The sequence below is a fragment of the Cucurbita pepo genome, chromosome LG15 (genome assembly GCF_002806865.2).
Source record: "Cucurbita pepo subsp. pepo cultivar mu-cu-16 chromosome LG15, ASM280686v2, whole genome shotgun sequence".
Taxonomy (NCBI): domain Eukaryota; kingdom Viridiplantae; phylum Streptophyta; class Magnoliopsida; order Cucurbitales; family Cucurbitaceae; genus Cucurbita; species Cucurbita pepo.
The window spans coordinates 6,638,544-6,659,904 of NC_036652.1; the positions used below are offsets into that span (position 1 = coordinate 6,638,544).

General features: G+C 39.7%; 4 protein-coding genes across 4 annotated transcripts; 1 reads left to right on the top strand and 3 right to left on the bottom strand.

Moving 5' to 3' along the window:
* Window positions 1-1,552: 1,552 nt before the first annotated feature.
* Window positions 1,553-6,043, bottom strand: LOC111811582 (U6 small nuclear RNA (adenine-(43)-N(6))-methyltransferase). Its single transcript, XM_023698506.1, has 8 exons — window positions 5,738-6,043; window positions 4,601-4,809; window positions 4,040-4,493; window positions 3,758-3,965; window positions 3,557-3,664; window positions 3,339-3,470; window positions 3,165-3,234; window positions 1,553-2,005 (listed from the first exon to the last, which is right to left on the bottom strand). The coding sequence occupies exons 1-8, from the start codon at window positions 5,953-5,955 to the stop codon at window positions 1,932-1,934; spliced, it is 1,473 nt and encodes a 490-aa protein (XP_023554274.1). The 5' UTR covers window positions 5,956-6,043; the 3' UTR covers window positions 1,553-1,931.
* Window positions 6,044-7,459: 1,416 nt separating this feature from the next.
* LOC111811584 (glycine-rich protein 2-like) lies at window positions 7,460-8,429 on the top strand. The gene has a single exon (XM_023698509.1). It carries the CDS (start codon window positions 7,534-7,536, stop codon window positions 8,098-8,100), a length of 567 nt encoding a protein of 188 aa, XP_023554277.1. The 5' UTR covers window positions 7,460-7,533; the 3' UTR covers window positions 8,101-8,429.
* A 1,304-nt stretch (window positions 8,430-9,733) lies between these two features.
* On the bottom strand, window positions 9,734-13,141 carry LOC111811184 (auxin transporter-like protein 2). Its single transcript, XM_023697939.1, has 8 exons — window positions 12,880-13,141; window positions 12,624-12,809; window positions 12,431-12,543; window positions 12,159-12,342; window positions 11,976-12,073; window positions 10,710-10,917; window positions 10,363-10,620; window positions 9,734-10,137 (listed from the first exon to the last, which is right to left on the bottom strand). Exons 1-8 carry the CDS (start codon window positions 13,045-13,047, stop codon window positions 9,862-9,864), a joined length of 1,491 nt encoding a protein of 496 aa, XP_023553707.1. The 5' UTR covers window positions 13,048-13,141; the 3' UTR covers window positions 9,734-9,861.
* Window positions 13,142-19,510: 6,369 nt separating this feature from the next.
* On the bottom strand, window positions 19,511-21,174 carry LOC111811569 (myb-related protein 308-like). Its single transcript, XM_023698479.1, has 2 exons — window positions 20,283-21,174; window positions 19,511-20,080 (listed from the first exon to the last, which is right to left on the bottom strand). The coding sequence occupies exons 1-2, from the start codon at window positions 20,543-20,545 to the stop codon at window positions 19,594-19,596; spliced, it is 750 nt and encodes a 249-aa protein (XP_023554247.1). The 5' UTR covers window positions 20,546-21,174; the 3' UTR covers window positions 19,511-19,593.
* Window positions 21,175-21,361: the final 187 nt, after the last annotated feature.

Here is a 21,361-nt window from a genome sequence, read left to right on the forward strand (position 1 = left end):
GTTTCCACACCCTTGTAAGAAATGTTTTCAGCTTTCTGGGCATCCTCTCAAGGTTCAAAGACTCGTTTACTAGAGAAAAGTTTCCACCGTAAGAAATGTTTTGTTCCCCTCTCCAACCGATGTCAGATCTCACAATATAACTTCAGTTAAATTGAACAGATATTTGATGAAAAGTTAAAGGCATATAATGTACCAATGCAAATTATTTCGATTAAATATTTATTGATGTTATGGGTTTCGACAATAAACCCTAGAATTAGGTCAATTCACTTATGTATCTAGTCAATACTATTTGAACGGGAGGTGTAGTTTCTAAAAACGTCAAATATAGATTCTTGATATCGAAAAATAATTCCAATCAACTTTATATATCGATCGTGAAACATTAATGTTCAAGACGAAAAGGGGCATTTGGCCTTTAATGAAATGTTAGGTTTAGGATAAAACAATTCCATAAGAAAACGTAATATGACACATTTTGACGATCTTTTCATACACCAACCTCTCGACTACCTTTCAATTACTATGTTAGTAAAACATCACTATCACACAATAACATAACTTTTAAAAAAACGGTACTTAAGACCGTCGCATCTTGTTAGCATCAATTGTACGTATTAGACTCAACAAAAATCTAGACTCGAAGAGTCGTATCTCGTTAACAAAGGGACAAGTCGACTAAAATCTGTAAGGGCAAAATAGGAAACGAAAGATTATTTTCCAAAGTAAAAAATTGGAGGTAGTTTTAGCAAACCCACCAAAAGAAAATTTCGTCACTCGAGGGGCACTTGCAAATTTAGAGGTATTTTTATTAATTTAGCCTAAAAATAATAAATAATAACTCTAAAGAAATTTTAACTTTATTCAAGGCTCAACTATACTAGCATTACAAACAAAACAATTGATCTTACGTGAAGATTTCAAAACTATTCTTTAAGTAAAAATTTATTAGAATATCGAACAAAAATTGAGACTTAAAACAGTGCGACATGACCTGTCCGATCACGTTGTTTCAAGTCTCAACTTTTATCCTAAATTTCTAGCAAATTTCTACTCTTAAAAATAGTTTTGAAACGTTTATGAAAGATCAAGAAGAATAGTGTAACTAAGAAAACAATAAACTTAGGCTGAAGATCCAAAGACAAGCATAGACTTGATGAGACCCAAAAAAATGACTTGCACAGACAACAACCTACCAAAATACAAACAGAAACCAGCTGAGGTATATGTTGAACTAATACAAGAACCGTGAAAACATCGAAGCATCGTCACGTCGAGCCGATGCAGACGGCAGGGCAGAGGGTACAAAGTGAAACAAAGGGGCAGAAATGAGAGTGAGTTTAACAAAGAAACAGTAATTCTAGCAGAAATGTGGGTCGAGCTGATAGGTGAAGAGTATGACGAGGGGCTGACTTTGAAAAAATATCGACCGTTGTTCATGGGCTATGTATCGAAAACAAACTAGTAATAATACAATGGTAGTTTCAAGACGACGCAGGCGGGAGGGCAGAGGGTACAAAGTGAAACAAAGGGGCAGAAATGAGAGTGAGTGTAACAAAGAAACCGTAATTCTAGCAGAAATGTGGGTCGAGCCGATAGGCGAAGAGTACGACGAGGAGCTGACGTTCCTACTACAAAACCATGACTGTTCTAGCAGAAAACCAGAATTCAAGCTTTTCAAAAGATCAAAAAATAACTAGACTTGTTGGGTGTCACAAGGGCGGAGCTAAGAAGTTCATAAGAAGGATCAAAATTGTACCTGCTAACTTTTTATAAATAAACGATCTTTTAACTTACTCTCGTTTGCTCCGACCCTGCAAAGTGAGCAATACAAGTGTCGTGTTGTGCAGCTTCCACATAAATAGGATCGGTTTATAGGTTATACGACTGTGTCCTCGAGTTCTAAGGATTGTTCGAGGCAGAAGGGTCTCCTATAACACCTTTTCTTTACAAGATTCAGCTTTCAGGAATTCCTCTAATCGGTGGAAAATCTGTGAGAATGAGCCTGCAAGGGATTATATATACCATGGTCAAACTACTGTTTCATTGGATCACACATTAAATAATACAAAATCGTGTTTTGATTTCGGGCAGTTGGGTTTCATCTTGTAACTCTTGAGAATATAGTATTGAAAAAATTAGCAGAGTCGTTTTCTCTCTAATTCCTAATAACAATTCTTAGTTGTAATAGCCCAAGCCTACCGCTAGCAGATATTGTCCTCCTTGAGCTTTCTCTTCTGGACTTTCCCTTCTGGGCTTCCCCTAAAGATTTTAAAACGCGTTTGCTAGGGAGAGGTTTCCATATCTTTATAAGTAATGTTTCGTTCTCCTCTCCAACTAATGTGGGATCTCACAATCCACCCCCCTTGAGGGCCAGCGTCCTCGTTGACACACCTTGCAGTGTCTGACTCGGATATCATTTGTCACAACCCAAACCCATCGCTAGCAAATACTGTCCTCTTTGGACTTCCCCTCAAGGTTTTAAAATATGTCTAGTAGGGAGAGGTTTCCATGTCCTTATAAGGAATGCTTCGTTCTCCTCTCCAACCAATGTGGGATCTCACAATCCACCCTCCTTGGTGGCCAGCGTCCTCGCTGGCACACCGCCTGGTGTCTGGCTCTGATACCATTTGTCAGAGCCCAAGCCACCGCTAGCAGATATTGCCTTCTTTGGGTTTTCCCTTTTGGGCCTTTCCTCAATGTTTTAAAATGTGTCTATTAGGGAGAGTTTTCCACATGCTTATAAGTAATACTTCGTTCTCCTCTCCAACCAATGTGGGATCTCACATTAGTGTTGTGTAAGTGTACGATGTATTGGGAATATTAGTAGGGTATTAGTACGGGTATTGTGGCAATTAGCTAACGGTCTTGGTTATAAATAGAGGTATTCAGGAATCTGAAATCAGTGTACGAAAGACATAGCCCTCTCGAAAGGCTATTCATATTATGCATTGCAATATAGTTTTATCTTAGTGTTTCGTGCGTTTTCTGTGTGTTCGAGATCCTAACATGTTGATCCTTGTGCAAATATTCGAGCCAAACGTGTGGAAGAGAGCATAAAATGAAAATAGACTCAAAAGATTAAATCTACACCAACCCAAGAGCTGGAGAAGTCCACAGAAACAATAATCAAAAGAAAGATCTAAGGCATGAGTGAGTAGTACCTGAAGAAGGAGTACTCTTATGATGCAAGGAGCCTTTCACAAGAAGCGTGCCAGGGATCTGTTGAAAGACCTATAACAAAGAAAATTACCACAATAAAAAAGTATGGGCCTAACTTCAACTCCTAATCATTAGTGATGATGCTGCATAACCACAAAATGACAAGCAGGAGATACCGAAACTCGAAAACACAGATCAGCTGAGGGTTGAGGCTCGGACATTTCGACAGCTACTCCACTGGCACCTTTGTCGACTTCATACGCCCCATTCTCGAGAATTTCTCGGCAGTGATCGTTAGATGCAGTAACCTACCAAAACATGTGTGGTAACAGAACTTGTAAGCATGATATCATCACTTGCAAAGATGAATGAGAAGCCAAGTGAACAACCATACATCTACTGTAAATGAAGAAATGTTCAGTTTACAAGAAGCTCCACCGGCGCTAAGAAAACGTTCGACTGATTGCAGTATACTCGAGGCACTGACTTGTGGAAGGAGGCCCTGACAACAGAAAGATATCAAAACTGAGCTACATGGGAAAGATTTGATTGAAAGCCCAACATGAAGATTAAAAAAGCTCAAACGTTTGTCCACCTCGAGCATGAAAGACGAAACGCTCTTGTTAGTGACGTGCGGAGATATAATCTTCCGTGCTGCAGGCATAAAAGACCAAGCAAGTCCCCACCGACAAGTTTGGCCTTGGACGAATTCTGTAGTCTTGACAACCGTCACTCCGACTTTCCAAAGTTTAGATATCAGGAAGCTGAGGTTTGATTTCTTCCCAATCATTGAAGTATACCACCTGCAAAGATCAATGAAGATAAGATTCCTAAAAGGAGTATTGAAGAATTAGAGGCCATTTTGCAGTAGAAATACCGGAAAGTTTGCTTCAAGACGATGCTGTCTTCGATCATACGACTGATAAATGCCCTCTCCCCGCCCGGACAAACCATCTCTTGTGGAGTTCCACCACAAGCAGTCTTTGGATTCAATCCCGCTTCATCCATACTCTCGAAAAAAGGAGGATTGCACATGCAAAAGTCAAACTCCTCACCATCTTTGACAACACCAAGAAGAATGGGAGGACCATGATATCGCTTCTCCGAGTGGATCGTCTCCTTTGACGAGGATGAGGGCGGGGATGGCCCTACTTCCCTACCGTCCATACCATTCATAATCTTGCATTCATTATCAACAGCTACATTACTACGTAATTCTGTCGTAAGACCGTCTAAGGTATCATCTACCTTTCTAATTTCAATAAGTTCAGAAACATGTGGATTACTTTTGACATTTCTTTCAGCCCACTCTAGCGCTACATCAGTCACATCTGCACAAAGTCGAGTGGAACCCGAAACCTGGTCATTGTTAAACATACAAATCAATGGATAACATAGAAATTTAAGAACAAAAGCAACGATATGGTAAGGAAGTCACCTGTCCCGACGAAACTCCACCCGAGAAGAGAGGCACCAAGAAGAGGGTAAATGCAATTTGCCCCCGTTCCTATGTCAAAACCTCTTACATTACTACCTCTATCACTATTTGCCTTTGCAACAACATCAGATGACAAAAGATCTTCAAGCCAATGGATATAGTTTGATCTATTGGGTACTGTTGGGCAGAGCTGTCCATCAGGAATCCACCTGATATGTAAAAATCTATAAAGACATCCGAATTGGACAAAAAAAAACATTTTCATATTGTTGGTCCTCTTGATCATATTGACATGGATTTGGATTGGATTTGGACTGTATTGATCCCCCCATTGGGTTGTCTTACCTTGGCTAATTTAGGAATGATTATGGGTTTGTAAGCCATGAATACATCTCCATTGGTACGAGGCCTTTTGGGGAAGCCCAAAGCAAAGTCACGAGAGCTTATGCTCAAAGTGGACAATGTCATATTATTGTGGAGAGTCGTAGTTTCTAACATGGTATCAGAGTCATGTCAATAGAATCCTCTAAGTGTCAAACAACGAAATTGCTAGCCTCGAAGGTGTAGTCAAAAGTGACTCATGTGTCAAACAAAGGGTGTACTTTGTTCGAGGGCTCCAAAGAAAGGAGTTGAGCCTCAATTAAGGGGAGGCTATTCGAGAGCTACATAGACCTCAGGGGAGGGTCTATAGTGTACTTTGTTTAATGAGAGGATTGTTGGGAGGGAATGATCATGGGTTTATAAGTAAGGAATACATCTCCATTGGTACGAGGCCTTTTGGGGAAGCCCAAAACAAAGTCACGAGACCTTATGCTCAAAGTGGACAATATCATACCATTGTGGAGAGTCGTGTTTCCTTACCTAGGATGGATAGCTAAATTGCATCTCATAATCACTTTAAAAGGGATAAAACTCGCCATTAATCCTATAAAATCCTAACAAAAAGTTAAATGCATCCAGAGGAAGCCAACCCCTTCTCTCCCCACTAAAATTTTCATCAGAGCCTTGCAATAATGGAAGTCAAAATTTAACTAAGCCCACAAGTTCGAAGCAGAAAAGAGAACTAAAGAAAGCAAAACAGCACAATTCTCATATCGACAGAAACTCTAACCATCAGCTATGGGGAAGGAGTGATACCAGTGAAGGGCGTGGTCGTGGAGAAGCAAAACCCGTGTAAGTTCACGGGTGGCGTTGAAGTCGGTCCAGTCGATTCTGGGTCGGGGCTCAAGGAAGACGAAGGGTTGAAAGGAAGGGTATAGAGAGGCTAAGAGAGCAAAATCTGGGGGATTTTCAGCGTATTTGTTTCTGGGGTGGATTGTGGCTGCCTCTCTCGTCTTCCTCTTCTTTCTCGTCATCGCCTAATTTCGCAGCCTCAGCCTCAGGGCTCTGTGTCTTGTTGTTCGGTGTTCGCTCCTACGCTGTTGCAGGGAACCACCAAACCCTTGGTTAAATCTGCCTAAAATTTTACTGAGTTGGACTGGTTAGATGGATGACTCGAGTAATCCTAAATTATTCTACGTTTTAGCTCAACTCAAAAGGTTAAGTTGGGTTATCGAGTTGTTGAAATATATATTTTAATTTTTTTTAAAATTTTTATATTGATTGGGTGGGTGTCGGGAGTGGAAAGGGGAACAGTGTACAGTTAGCTATGAGTGATGTAGGCGTGTAGTAGCTAGCAACAAGTAAAATTAGAAGCAACCATGCAATGTGGTGGCTAAGGGATAACAAGAGTAGCGTGGTGAGCTAACGGTGTGGTGTGTGCGATTGCGAGGGATTGTGCGATGTGGGTGACTACAATAGGTGGTGCAACTACGATATGCTATGGACTTGTTAGGTGTGTGGTGTGGCAGCTCCAACCGAGAGCAAGAACGGCATGGCAAGCGAGCAGTATGGTTGTGTGTGACTACGATAGGCGGTGTGGTGTGTGGTGTGTGATGTGGTGGATGCACCAATGTCTGCTCGGGTTGACCTTTTTTTTTCCTTAAACTCGAAAATCGAATCGGTTCAATTATAGAAAAATAACTCAACTCAACCCTTATAAAGAATGATTCACTCTCTTCGAGGCCAGAGTTCTCACTGGTGCACCGCCTAAAATCTACAATCCATTCCGGTTGAGCCCAGCGTTCTCGTTGGTGCACTGCAAAAAACGTGGCTTTGATATAATTTGTAACAACCTAATCCCATCTCTAGTAGATATTGTCATCTTTAGGTTTTTCCTTCCGAGCTTCCCCTCAAAGTGATGTGTTCCATATTTTTATAAATAATGATTTGTTTCCTTCTACAACCCATGTGGGATCTCACAATTTTAACGTTCCATTACATTTAATAAAATTGTTAGAAGTGAATAAAAGAAAACAATGTCCTCGGGTAACGCTGAACCTCAGAGAATTTGAATTACTTAAAGGTAACGTTCCACTTCAAGAAGGTAGAGGGCAACTTGAATCGTGGCTCCCATATCTTTAATTTCGACAAACTCGTTCGAGATGATCCCCACAAGCTTTGATCTCACACGTTAAAAGAACATCTCGAGGTCGACCCATTTTAGGTCAAATCACAAATAATAATAAAATATTCCGAAAAAACGGTAAAGAAAATAATTTAGGGATGAATTCCCAAAAGTACCCTTGGCCGTTCAGACTTCCGTCGCAAATCCCACGGTGAAATGCTCCGTTCCAAAGAAGAGAAGAGGAAGATCCCTGGCCGTCAGATCTCGTCGGAAACCGCCCGCGTCGTTGAGAATCGGACGGTCAGAATCGAAGAATCTGACCCCACAAAATCTTAAATGGAAAATTACGTCGTTTACGGATGACGGGGCGGTCTTCCCGTTTCCAAGCTTTTCGATTATATATATATATATATAAAACCCATTTCATCTAGAGAGAAATTTGGGTTATTAGGGTTTTGCAATTGTTGGGTCTGAGAGAGATCGAGAAATGAGCGAGAGGGTCAGTGGAAAAGTGAAGTGGTTCAGTGACCAGAAGGGCTATGGCTTCATTTCTCCCAACGAGGGAGGCGAAGATCTTTTCGTTCATCAGTCCTCCATTAGATCCGACGGTTTTCGGAGCCTCGGCGTCGGTGAGGATGTTGAGTTTCTGATCGAGCCTGAAGCCGATGGCCGTTGCAAGGCCGTTGATGTCACTGGCCCTGGAGAATCTTCTGTGCAGGGAAGTCGCGGTGGTGGCGGCGGCGGCGGCGGTGAAAGGGGGGGTCGAGGTGGTGGATATGGGTTTAATGGCGGAGGCGGAGGCGGAGGCGGCCGAGGTGGGTACGGCCGTGGAGGCGGAGGGTATGGTGGAGGCTATGGAGGAGGAGGCGGCGGGGGTGGTTGTTTTAAGTGTGGTGAAACTGGGCATATGGCGAGAGACTGCTACCAGGGTGGATCTCAAGGTGGTGGAGATAGGTACGGAGGCGGTGGCGGCGGTGGCGGTGGCGGTGGAAACTGCTATAGCTGTGGTGAATCTGGGCATTTCGCTAGAGATTGTCAAAGCAGTGGCCGTTGATCGCTTAAATTGCTGACTATAACAACAAGGCGAGGCGATTTACTTTTGTTTGCTCGAATCTGGGGGTGTTTTGTTCGATTTTCCTTTACGTTTGTAAGGTTTGATTAGCTTTTATCACGGATTACCATTAGTTTAGTATCTGTTTACTGTCTTTTGGGTATTGAATGATGTTCGTTTCATGGATTTTAGGGGTATTTTATCAGCGATCCTTAGACAAATAGATGATCAATGGGAGGATGAACGTTCCTTGATTCTCTGTTTCTTGAACTGTTGATAGAACTATTTCGTATACAATGCCTTCTTGATTTTGGATGAATGGTTGAATGATCCATATCTGATATCTCTTTTCCATTTCATCTTGATTGACAAATAACTCTTTGATTGATTCAATGCAATGGGGACTCTGCTTTTATCTGCTTTATTTTTTTCCTATGCAATTATTGATGGAATGAACAGAGACTGAGAAAGGGAAATGCAGGCTGTAAAGAAGTAAAGTGGTTTCACTTTTGTGGAAGAGCTGTGTGTTCATTGATTGAGATGTTTTTCCTAATTGTGATAATAAGTGAATAGTGATTGCAAACTCGTCTGTTTCCATTACTGTTCACTAAATGCCCTTTAAACTGTTTATAGTAGTGTTCTTTATTATGCAAGATTCCATTACTTCTGGTTATGGGTTTGAATGGATTCTCAATATCATCTTGTTGATGGGAGAATAAAAGGGAATTGCTTCATTTTTGTTACAAGAGTCACATGCTTCTTGAATCTCGTGAGTCTCCTCATGAGATCTCGGTTGGAGAGGGGAACGAAACATTCTTTGGGTGTGGAAACCTCTCCCTAGCATATGCATTTTAAAATCATGAGGGGGTTGGAGAGGGGAACGAAACATTTCTTATAAGAGTGTGGAAACCTCTTTTTAGCATATGCGTTTTAAAATTGTGAGGGTGACGGTGATACCTAACGGGCCAAAATGGACAATGTTTACTAGCGGTAGGGATGGTATCAGATCTCGACACCAGGCAGTGTGCTAGCGAGGACGCTAGGCTCCAAAGGGGATGGATTGTGAGATCCCACATTGGTTGGAGAGGGGAATAGACACGGGGTGGTGTGCTTGCGAGGACACTAAGCCCTCGGAGGTGTAATGTGATCCTACATTGGTTGGAAAGTGGAACAAACATTGGGTGGTGTTCGAAGACGCTAGGCCCCCAAGGGAATGTGGATTATAAGATTCCACATCGGTTGAGAATTCTTTGTAAGGGTGTGAAAACCTTTCTCTAGTAGACGTGTTTTAAAACTGTGAGATTGACGACGATACATAACGTACCAAAATGGATAACATCAATTAGCAGTGGGCTTGAATATTATATTCCTTTCTGGTGTAAACATTGAAAGTTACCTACAGGTTACTGTGCAGCTGAGATTGTTCAAGAGTGTGCTTGCTAAATGCTTTTTTCTTCTCCTCTCTCACTTACTCAGCGATGCAGCCTTATTTTGAACACAATTCTATTAACCCATTTGAAAACTTATGATTTCGGCCACTCTAACCAAAACTATGATTTACTTGGTGATTTGGGTGCAGGTAGGTTCTTAGCCTTTTCTTTTTTAGGTACCATTAAAGAAGAAGAGGCCCACGCCAAAGTAAAAAGAGACGGTGGATAATGATAGTGTACTATTTCGGATGAACAAGAGCCACATTTCCCCCCTAGGCTGCAGTACAGTGCATAGAAAACACATCCCAATCATCCCTTAACCTCAACTATTTCATCAATGGCTACCAATATGGTGGACGTGGTGCTGATGCAGCGGCGGTGGTGCAGCTGTGACGTTGTGTGACCACGGTGGAAGAGTGGTTGTCTGTGGCATGCATTGGTAACACTTAGTGAAAAGCCCGAATGAGTCGATTTGATGTATGAAATTAGTCACGCTAGCCCACCCGCCAAACCCGAACCCAACGACCAACACCCAAACCACCACGAATGCATTGATCACGTAGGCTCCGACCCATCTTCCGGTGAACTTAGGCGGTTGCTCCACCGCATTCTGCAGCAACAAAGTTAAAAACCATCAAAAAACAGATATCTTTTGCAGAATCTCGTGCCTTTTTTTTTTTTTCCCCAACTTTTCTAGGAGAGGGCAATTCCAAAGACAGTATCTTTTTTAAACTACTAAGACAGAGACATGGGAGACTGAGCCGCTTGTCTGCTAGACTGTGACAGCACGTTACCAAAACATGGAGAGAAAGAGAAACATTCCAGTGCGGCGTACCTCACGGGAAGCAGGTGATCGGAAGGTGAACATGTGAGCTAAAGCAGGGATGATGTAGACTGTGAAGCTAACAAGGAGAGATCCAACGGTGGAGTTGATAGGGCCAAAGAAAGGGAAGATTATAGCCAAAAACCAGATGGGAATGACCACAGGCAATCTCGCAGCTGCCCTTTTGCACAAGCTCTTGCATTCGTGCATTCCAATGGCTTTCTCCCACACAAAGTACAGAGGAGTGCAAGCAAATCCAAATGTGATGAACTGCAAGAATTACAAAGAAATCAGCCTTATTTTGATGTTATAGAACAAAAGATGTGTGTTAAGTAAAGGAAATGGTGATATGATTATGCCTGGTGGATGAGCATTAAGATAACAGCCATGTCTCTGAGGGGTGTTCTTGGGAGAAGTGAGAAGGCATTTGAGTGATTAAGAAGCATGTCTCCAAATGCCCAATACACGGCGGCTGCTGATGGGAGTGTCAGTGTTAGCACATACACTGTGGCCACCAAGTAAATTGCCTTGAATTTCTGTGGCTTCCACATTGCATGCATGATTTCCCTGCATTTTTCCACCAACCAAACACCTTTTCTTTAGCTAATTGCATTGAATACCTCAATGAGACTTTTTCATTTTTAAAATAAGTAGGCTAGGAAGAGGTTTTACACCCTTATAAAAAATATTTCGTTCCTCTATAAGTGATTTGGAATCTCACAATGCACTCCCTTCGAGGCCCAGCGTCTTTGTTAACACTCGTTTCCCTTTCCAAAAGATGTGAGACCCCCTAGTCCACCCCCATTCGAGGCTCAGCGTCTTTGCTGGCACATCACCTGGTGTCCACCCCCTTCGAGATTCAATCCACCCCCTTCAGGGCCCAGTGTCCTTGCTAGCACTCGTTTCCCTTTCCAAATGATGTAGGACCCCTCAATCCACCCTCATTTGAGGCTCAGCGTCTTCGCTGGCACACCACCTAGTGTCCACCCCCTTCGAGGCCCAGTGTCCTCGCTGTCATTTGTTTCTCTTTCCAAACGATGTGGGACCCCATAGTCCACCCTCAATCGAGGCCTAGCATCCTTGATGGCACACCGCCTAGTGTCCACCCCCTTCAAAGTTCAGCCTCCTCAAAGGCACATCAACCGATATCTGGCTCTGATACCGTTTGTAACCGCCCAAGCCCACTACTAGTAGATATTGTCCTCTTTGGGCTCTCCCTTTCGAGTTTTCTCTCAAAGTTTTTAAAACGTGTTTGTTAGAGAGAAGTTTCCACACCCATATAAAGAATGTTTCGTTACACTCTCAAACGAATCTAGGATGTCATAGGAGAAAGGCCATGGAGAGAGAGAGCAAACTAAGAAACAAAAAGGGTTTTCCCCCATGAAAAGATGACATCTTTTATACTCTCTCTCAGCTGATAAGGACAACTCAATTCAAAAAGTATATCTACAATTCCAAATATTAATTCATAAAGGAGGCAAGATGAATACTGCTACACAGATGGGTGTAAAGACAAAGTTACAAAGACACCATCAACCAAGACGTTCATAGATGCCACCAAACAATGGAGTTTTGAAGACAACAACAAAACATTCACAACATAAAAGACCACGACATTGTCTTACACTGTAACAGCATGCCCACCAAATGTGTAAAGAATGTTAGTAGCTCCAGTGAAGTAAAGAACCAGCTTGGTCGGACCAGAGTGCTTAACTCCCTCCACCTACAAATCCATCATCAAACCTTAAACAACAAAGAATCTCCATTACCACGCCCAATGGAGCTTAGTTTAGTGCAATATTTGATACCTGTCCATGGAGGATCGAGGCAATGGTGAGGTACCAAGCTGTGTAAGTGGTCATCAACAGACCCAGAAAAGACCAAATTCTATAGTTTCTAAAGGAAGGAACAAAGACAGTGGTGGCACAACAAGCTCCAAAGATATATGTCCAAGTTCTCTTGTCTAGGTTGTCATTTATGTAATAGATATTACTGCAAACCAAACAATCCCAAGCTTAAGATGAACCAAAAAACAAGCAAACAAACAAGAACAAACACTAAAAGAACCAATTCATGATACCTTGCACAAGCTATTAATTGAATCACAGATCCAAACAGAAGGAATGTGCAATTAAATGCCAAACCCATGTTTCTCCAATGTTTCCCAAGCAACCCATCAAGAACTTCAAACCACTGAAGAACATTACAAAAACAAGCAACCCCATGAGAAATCAAGCCATCTAAAAGGGTTCAAAAGGGTTGAGTTTATGAACCTGAATGACATGGTTTCTGAAATCGGTTTTTTCCCTTTCTTTTCTTGTTCTGTATTCGATATAAAGGGCGCTAATCAAATACGCCGTCCAGCTACCAAGCAAGCCATAGAAGATTTGAAACAGCACGCCAGAGAGCATTCCCAGTTGGGAAAATGAATAGGGTAAAGTGAGCAGAACTTGAGCGACCTGTGATTTGGAGGCGAAATGATCAAACCCCAGAAGCTCAATGGGGGCTAAATCGAAGAGGGATATATACCTGATTTGAAGCGCAGCTAAACCAGGCGTCGTAAACGGAACCGCCATGCCAGAAGAGTGTGGAGAGCTTGGTTTTGGCGTTGGAATGGTTGCCGTCGGCCTCCATTTCGACATAGTTTCCGGCGATCACTGTTTCCATGACTTTATCAGTTGTTGTTGTGGTAGCCATTTTGCTCTGTTGGTGTAAATTGTGAGTGTAATGGTGGGAATGTGAAGTGGGTATTGGGTGAAGAAGATGGATCACTGAAGGGGAAGGGTTTAGAGCTGTGTGGATATATATATACACTACATAAAGGTAGCATGTGGGCTCTCCAAGAGTGGGGAAAAGAGTGTGTTTTCAAACTTCGAGAGGAATTTTGGAGACCCTTCTAATAAATTAAGCTCTACCGACGTGGGGTCTTACTCTCGTTTGAATATGAGTTCGTTGGAGGAAAAGTTCAAGCTCACCGTTAGTAGACGCCGTTTTCTTTACACTTTTCTTTTTGGGTTTTATCTCAAGATTTCAAAAAACTTCTATTGGGGAGAGGTTTCCACACTTTTCCCCTCTTCCACCGACGTCGGATCTCACAATCCATCTCTTTTGGGGCTCAACGTCCTCGTTGGTATACCGCTTGGTGCCTAACTCTGATACCATTTGTAACAGCTCAAGCTCATCGCTAGTAGATATTTCATCTTTAGAATACACTTCTGGGCTTCCTCTCAATGTTTTAAAACACATATGTCAGGGACAGGTTTCCACATCTTAGTAAGAAATGTTTCATTCCTCCCTCCAACCGATGTGGGATCTCACAGTTAATGTGGCAATAACGTGGAAGCGACCAAGACGCTTACTTGGATTAAGTGTAATAGAACGACACTCACTATGTCAAATTAGTATACAGTAGAGTGTCAGTGTACATCATACACATCTTTTTCATGCTCTACATCTATACTCAGATTAACAATAGGTCGATAGATTTTTCGATCCAATAAATGGCGACAAAGATGCATAACGATATGAAAAATTTGTATTCCCACTTTGAACGATGTGAGTATCGAAGGAATTTATCAAAATTTGAGGGACTTAAGTGTTATTAAGTAAAAATGTAGGGATTAAAACAAAATAAGAGTGGGGTTTTTGCACGAGTGGCTCTATTTTGGGTTCCCAAGTAGATTACTATATTATTAAATTCGACCTCGATTTTCGTTATCACTAAAATGTAAACTTTTACTATTTCAAATCAAAGCTCTACTGGATCGAGTCGAGACATTTTTTTTTTTAATATAACTTAATTCTTTCTATTATAAATTTTATATAATCAACCAATTATTTCATTATTTAATTTCAATATATATTTTAAAAAATTACCATTTAAATAATTAAAATATAGTTAACAGTTCCTATTTGTCTTCCTGATAAAAACGAAAGTGGAATTTCTGATTATTCAGAACTTAATCCAATCCTATGTACGGGTCAATCTAATCTCACAGATCCTGCTATTTTCCACGATAATTCTGATTTATTAGCAAACAGGCGAAAAAATAGATTCACCATTCAATTTGAATCAGTTCGAGAACGAAAAAAAGAACTAACTCAATCTAATTTTTTTTGGACACAGCCAAAACGTCTGAAATTTAAAACCATGTGCTAAACTAAAAAAATAGATATGTTCAGATTGACAACGTAAAACTAATAAACTCGACGATTAAATATAAAAGTTCATATATATATATATATATATATATAATTTATTAGAATAATACCTTAGACAAAGACAAAAAGAAAAGATCATATAAGAAAAAGGGAGAAATAAAATATTTATAAAAATTATTATTATTTTTGCTTAGGAGTGATGTAGAAAGAAAGAGAGACCACATGATTGCGAACCAAATTCACTTTTCTCACATGCCCCTCTTTATTTTTTTCTTGCCCCCCAACCCCACAAAAGTAATTTAAAAAAAATTAAAAAAAAAAAACATATTGCAAGAACAAGAACATGGTGATTGGATGTTGGGAGACATTTTTGTTTTGTTCTCTAATCTTTGTCTTTTAAGTCGTTTGATTCTTAAATCACGTAAAAAAACATCTATTAGATTCTAGTTTTTAAATTTGTATTTAATAGGTTAATCAGCCTTTGATTTTGTATGTCTAATAGAACTCTAAACTTTCTGTCTTGTTTCTGAGACTAAATTTCTTGTTTAATTAAGAACATTTTCGAACATGCAAAAACTAGATATACTCGTATGATGATCGTAAATTCATTATAATAATTCACGGTCTTTTATTACTTTGAACTTTTATTATTTTATTTAAATGATTTTTTCGATATTCTCGTGAAAAAGGATTATTCCTTCCGAAAAGGAAAAAAAAATCATCTATTAATGATATTACACCATTTGTAGCTACATAAATAATCAAAGTGAAGGGGTTTGAATTCTATTTTGGAGTGTTTTGAAAAAAAAAAAAAAAAAAAAAAAATTGAAAGTGATTGGATTTGGATGAATTTGTTTTGGACACAAAAGAGTCACTTTTTCACCTTTGCAAAGTATTGTTGTCAAGCTATTATGAAACAAGAAAACAAGGAAGGATGTTGGCATTGGGCATGCCCTAGCTATGTCCCATAAGGTATGATCGTCCATTATTTCTTAACATTACGTGCGAGATCCTACATCGGTTAGAGAGGGAAACGGAGTATTCCTTATAAGGGTGTGGAAATTTCTCCTTAGAAGACGTGTTTTAAAACTCTGAGGCTGATGGGGATATATAACGAGCCAAAGGAGATAATATTTGTTAGCTGCGGGTTTGGGTTGTAAAAAATGGTAACAGAGCTAGTCACTGGATAGTGCGAGACACTGGTTAGAGTAGGGATAGACCCTCTCCATAGTAGACACCACTGGACAGTGCGAGACACTGGTCAGATTAGGGTTAGACCATCTCCATAGTAAACGCGTTTTAAAATCGTGAGATTGACAGTAATATGTAATGGGTCAAAGCGGACAATATTTGTTAGCGGTGAGTTTGGGTTGTTACAAATGGTAACAGAGCTAATCACCGGATAATGCGAGGTACTAGTCAGAGTAGGGATAGACCCTCTCCATAGTAGACACCATTGGACAGTGCGAAACACTGGTTAGATTAGAGCTAGACCATCTCTATAGTAGACACGTTTTAAAATCGTGAGATTGACAGTAATATGTAATGGGTCAAAGCGGACAATATTTGTTAGTGGTGGGTTTGGGTTGTTACAAATGGTAACAGAGCTAATCACCGGATAATGCGAGGTACTAGTCAGAGTAGGGATAGACCCTCTCCATAGTAGACACCACTGGACAGTGCGAAACACTGGTTAGATTAGAGCTAGACCATCTCTATAGTAGACACGTTTTAAAATCGTGAGATTGACAGTAATATGTAATGGGTCAAAGCGGACAATATTTGTTAGTGGTGGGTTTGGGTTGTTACAAATGGTAACAGAGCTAATCACCGGATAGTGCGAGGTACTGGTCAGAGTAGGGATAGACCCTCTCCATAGTAGACACCACTGGACAGTGTGAGACACTGGTCAGATTAGGGCTAGACCATCTCTATAGTAGATGCGTTTTAAAATCGTGAGGCTGACAGTAATACGTAATGGGCCAAAGCGGACAATATCTGCTAACGGTGAGCTTAAGCTATTACCTTACGTAATATAAACCTATTTTCATATCAAACTTGGCTTGGGCTACTACAATACGTAATACAAACCTATAACGATGTAAGCTAACCAGATATCTAATTTGAGCACATTCGAGCATGGTGGATAGCACGAGCTTGACCTAATCTTTAAAATCATAGGAATGCAAATTAGAATCTAACTATCGTTACGAGAGATCAAAAGGGTAATCGTTAGATCATAAAAATTAGGGTTTCGAAGAGCACATACGAAAGTCCGAGAAACCCTAGAATTGAAAAAAGTGGAACATATCAATGATTAAAGCTTCAAAGTGGATTGAAATCATTAGCCATAGCTGCCTAAGAACAACATAGTTTGATGGTGTTGTTGGAAAAGAGAATCACACTTTTAATTACCTTCATAAAGTTTTTACAGCTACAGTTCATAATTTTACTGTATTTTCATAATAGACAGATGAATTGGAGAAGGAATCTCACTGCTTTTTACATAGGGAATTTTTTATCTACTTTATGTCCTAAAGCTGCTACTATTTACCCATGTCCTTGTTTTCTACCTGTTTTTTGAGCCGCTTTCGGTTCGATAAAGTTTTAATCGCTCGAGATGTAAATGATACCGTCTTTTGTAAGTGGAAAGCTTGAATTTTCTCTTACACTTTTAAAATAGAAACAATTTGATTTGAATCATCGCTCCTATGAACATGGCTTCACAAACGATGCTAACATGAATAGAAAATTCGGGATGGTTCGAATAAAAACGCTTTAGTAAGAGAGCGTTCCGCCTTAGAGGGAAGCATCTGTGCAAGCAATGATGGATGAAGTGGAATCGAGAATGTTAGAGGGAATAGCTTCCGGTATACCTGTTATAATTTTGACAACTCCATGACTAGTTTGATCCTGAGGTAAGGAATAACCGGTTCCTCTAAAGGATGCGGTCAATATAGCTAGAACCATTCTCGGGCCACCAATCTAAACCAGGGGTTTCTCACACCCACGTTTTTGTTGTACCGGACAAAACGGTCAAAGTTCGGATAGTTTAGGGTTTAGGGTTGTGCATGGTATGACTTTACCAGCCATTTTATTTTATGAAATTTATTTTATGAAATTTAAAAGAGTTAAAATAGTAAAAGTAAAAAAAAATAAAAAAAAAAAAAATAATGAGATCTAGTTTGGGTTGGGCCATTTGGGCCTTGGTGGGCCTCCTCATCTATATGGGCCTAGCCCATCATGGAAGTCTTCCTTGTATAAAGTAGGCATATTATTTAATTATTTTTTAATATTAATATTTAATTTCTAATTTATTATGAATTAATATAACTTAACTGTTTAATCTAAAATATTTTATAAAAGTTTAGGAAAAATATTGTATTTATTTAGGGTTTAAAAAATAGTTTATTTGACCTCTGATATCGGTTTACGCTATTGAAGCTAAAAAATGACGTGATACTATATTATTTAATGAAAAAATATCCTGTTTTTCTCTTCATGTTTGTGGTCGTTATTACTTGTCTATTACCTCGTTCTCACACGACTTAAAATGAAGTCGAGCCCTTCATTTATTACTTAAAATGGTAAGGAACGAGCGAAGAGAATTTTAAAAGAGTAACACTTTTTTAGAAACTCGAGCTTAAAATTTTAGGGACCAAAACTATGAGATCCTACATCAATTGGGGAGGAGACCGAAACACCCTTTGTAAGGGTCTGAAAACCTCTCCCTATGGATGCGTTTTAAAAACCTCGAGGGTAAGCCTAGAAGGGAAAGCTCAAATAGAACAATATCTACTAGCGGTGGGCTTGGACGGTTACAAAAATAACCAAATCCGAGAAAATAAACAATAAAAGTAGATAAGGATATTATTTTGTCAAACAACCTTCTACCAGTAAGCGAGACTTATTTAGGTCGTGTTATAAACGCCCTAGCTAAACCTATTGATGGTCGAGGTGAAATTTCAACTTCTGACTCTCGGTTAATTAAATCCCCGCTCCTGATATTAGTTTGAGACGTTCTGTATATGAGCCTCTTCAAACAGAACTTATTGCTATTGATTCGATGATTCCTATCGAACATGGTCAACGAGAATTAATTATTGGGGACAGGTAAAACTACGGTGACAATACTTTTTCATAATTATAAGGAGTGGAGGACCATTTGGTAATTTGCCATAAATGGCTAGCTTGAATTTTTGGTATTTTTTAAAAAAAGAATTTACGTTTAATAAGATATTAAATTTTAATTGCCCAAATTTAGTAGGAATAAACTCAAATTTCGGTTATATTAGACATAAAATTTAAATATATATTTAATAATTAATTATTTATTAAATATATAATTAAAAGTTTAATTATAAGTGTTGATAGGTTGAAAAAATGAAGAGAAAATGGAAGGCATTTAATTCTTAGGCTGTCACCGCCAACACCGCCGTGGGGTGGCCGCCATTTTCTAGTACAACGGCGGCTTCCACCAACCACTCCATAAAGTTGGTACCAAAATACAACTTTGGACGGTTACTTCTTGTTGTGAATTACCCAAAATACCCCTTTCCCTTCCTTCAATTACAACACCACCCTATTCTATACTTTATATTTCCCACGTCCCGTTCATATATTCTGACTACAATTAAGCGTGTTCGTGAGCTGGGTTAGGTCGAGTGAGACATTTTTTTTAAAAACCAATCTAATTGGAAAAATTAAAAATAGACCGAAGAGAATATAAATGTCCATCTAACTTGATCTAACCTATTGAGAAATCTCGTTTAAGAGATTTTTCCGTTTCCGCCCCTAACGCCACCCAATATGGAGATAATAGTCTTCACCCTTAAAAGTGAGAAGCATGTAACGTGGTCGTATCGTAAAGGAACGTCGAGGCGTGTCGGGATAATAGTGTTCACTTTTAGAAGCGACAAGCAACTAATGTGGTCGTGTCGTAGAGATATATCTAGACTTTCAGGGATCGAATCTAAACTTCAAATTTCGGCAATTAATATGATCATGCATACCCGAATCGGAATTTCACATTATAATTTGAATTATCACAAAGAACCCTAAAAAAAAATCAAATTCTAAATGTCATTTAATCTCCAAACTTCTACAATCCAAAACACAGCTTTTCAATCCTAAAAAATCATACCCATTACCATTACCATCACTAGAAGCAATAATTTTGCCATTTCCACAGCTACAATTCTTATTATTCTCAAACCCCAAACTGCAAAAGAAGCAAAGACTATTCCTCCCTTCGTTCTTCATGGTCGCCGCCGTGTACGGTGGCGGGCTGATTCTAAGGTCGAGATTCAAGTCCAAGCACTGTTCTTCTTCGACCGGATTGTAACTATTCATAACTGGTTTCTTTCCATCTTCCTGATCCTCCAAGGCGAAATTGGAAGCAAAGGATATGGTGGTCGTCGGATGTTTCGCTATCGATGAGCCACTAATTGACCGGTGAGTCGTTGGGTCGATTCCTTGGCTTAAAAGCTTTCGTTTTATGTGGGTGTTCCAATAGTTCTTTATCTCGTTATCCGTTCGTCCAGGTAATCTTCCCGCTATCAAAGACCACCTGCATGGATAAAACAAAAAGTACCCATTAGTCAAAACTCAATAAAAAAGCTTTCTTGATTTGTTAGAGAACAAGAAAGTGTTAGAAATCACAGATCTCCACAATGATATGATATCTTCTACTTTGAGCATAAGCTCTCGTGTATTCCTTATAAATCTATAATCCTACGACACCCTCCCAACATTCCTGAAAAGAAAGTTACCTATTTCCAAGGAGGCTATGAAGTTTGATGATGAGGTCATCTTCAAGTGGAGTGAAATTGCCACGTTTAAGATCAGGGCGGAGATAATTGATCCATCGAAGGCGGCAACTCTTGCCGCATCGGAGGAGGCCAGCGGCCTTAGGGAGGGAGCGCCAGCAGCCCTCGCCGTGAGCTTTGATATAAGCAATAAGACGGTCGTCTTCTTCCCTGGTCCAAGCCCCTTTGTTTGTATGAGCCTTCTCACAACAAGGAGACCTTCCCATGGTGGAATTTTTTGCTTTTTTTCACTTTATTCCTTGTGGGTTTTGCAAATCTTGAATTGGGTCGATGGGGTTTTCAGAAGTTAAAGAACAATGGAAGAAAGAAAAGGCAATTTATAAATACATATGAGAAAGAAAGAAGAAGAAGAAGAGTTGTTGAATTTTGGAACTTTATTGTGGGGGGGAATGGGGCATGAGCTTTAATAGAGTTTTGACTCATAGGAGGAGAGAGAAAGAGAGGAGGAGAGAGAAAGAGAGGAGATTTTGATAAGCTTCTAGATGTGGGTTGGTAAGATAGGTTAATTAGGGAGTGGTTGGTGGGCCCTTTAGTTTTGCTTTTGATTAATGTTCACCATTAATCATATACTCTTTCATTAAATCATGGGGGTAAGCTTTATATATATATGAATATGGGTATGGATAAAGGTTAAATTATAAGTTTAGTACTTGAACTTTAAAACGTGTCTAATAAATTCTTAAACTTTTAATTTTGTGTCTCATGAATCTCACAAGTCTTGTGAGTGTAGTGAAGGATTCTTGCCTCACCCGACCGTTTGACTTATGACATCATCGACTTGCTTTTTTAACTTAAGTGATTTCATAACTCGAAAGAAAGACCTCTCTTTTGGGATCAGCATACATACAACGGAGGAACGAAAGGGGGATAGATGATAATGAAAAAGGGTGCTGCGACTTACCTATCATTTTGATAAACTGTATAGATTTACCGGACATAAAATTAAAACTTTATGTTGACATACAAAGCTCGAAAAGTTTAGAAACACAAGTTGTAATTTGACAGTAGATTTATTATATATA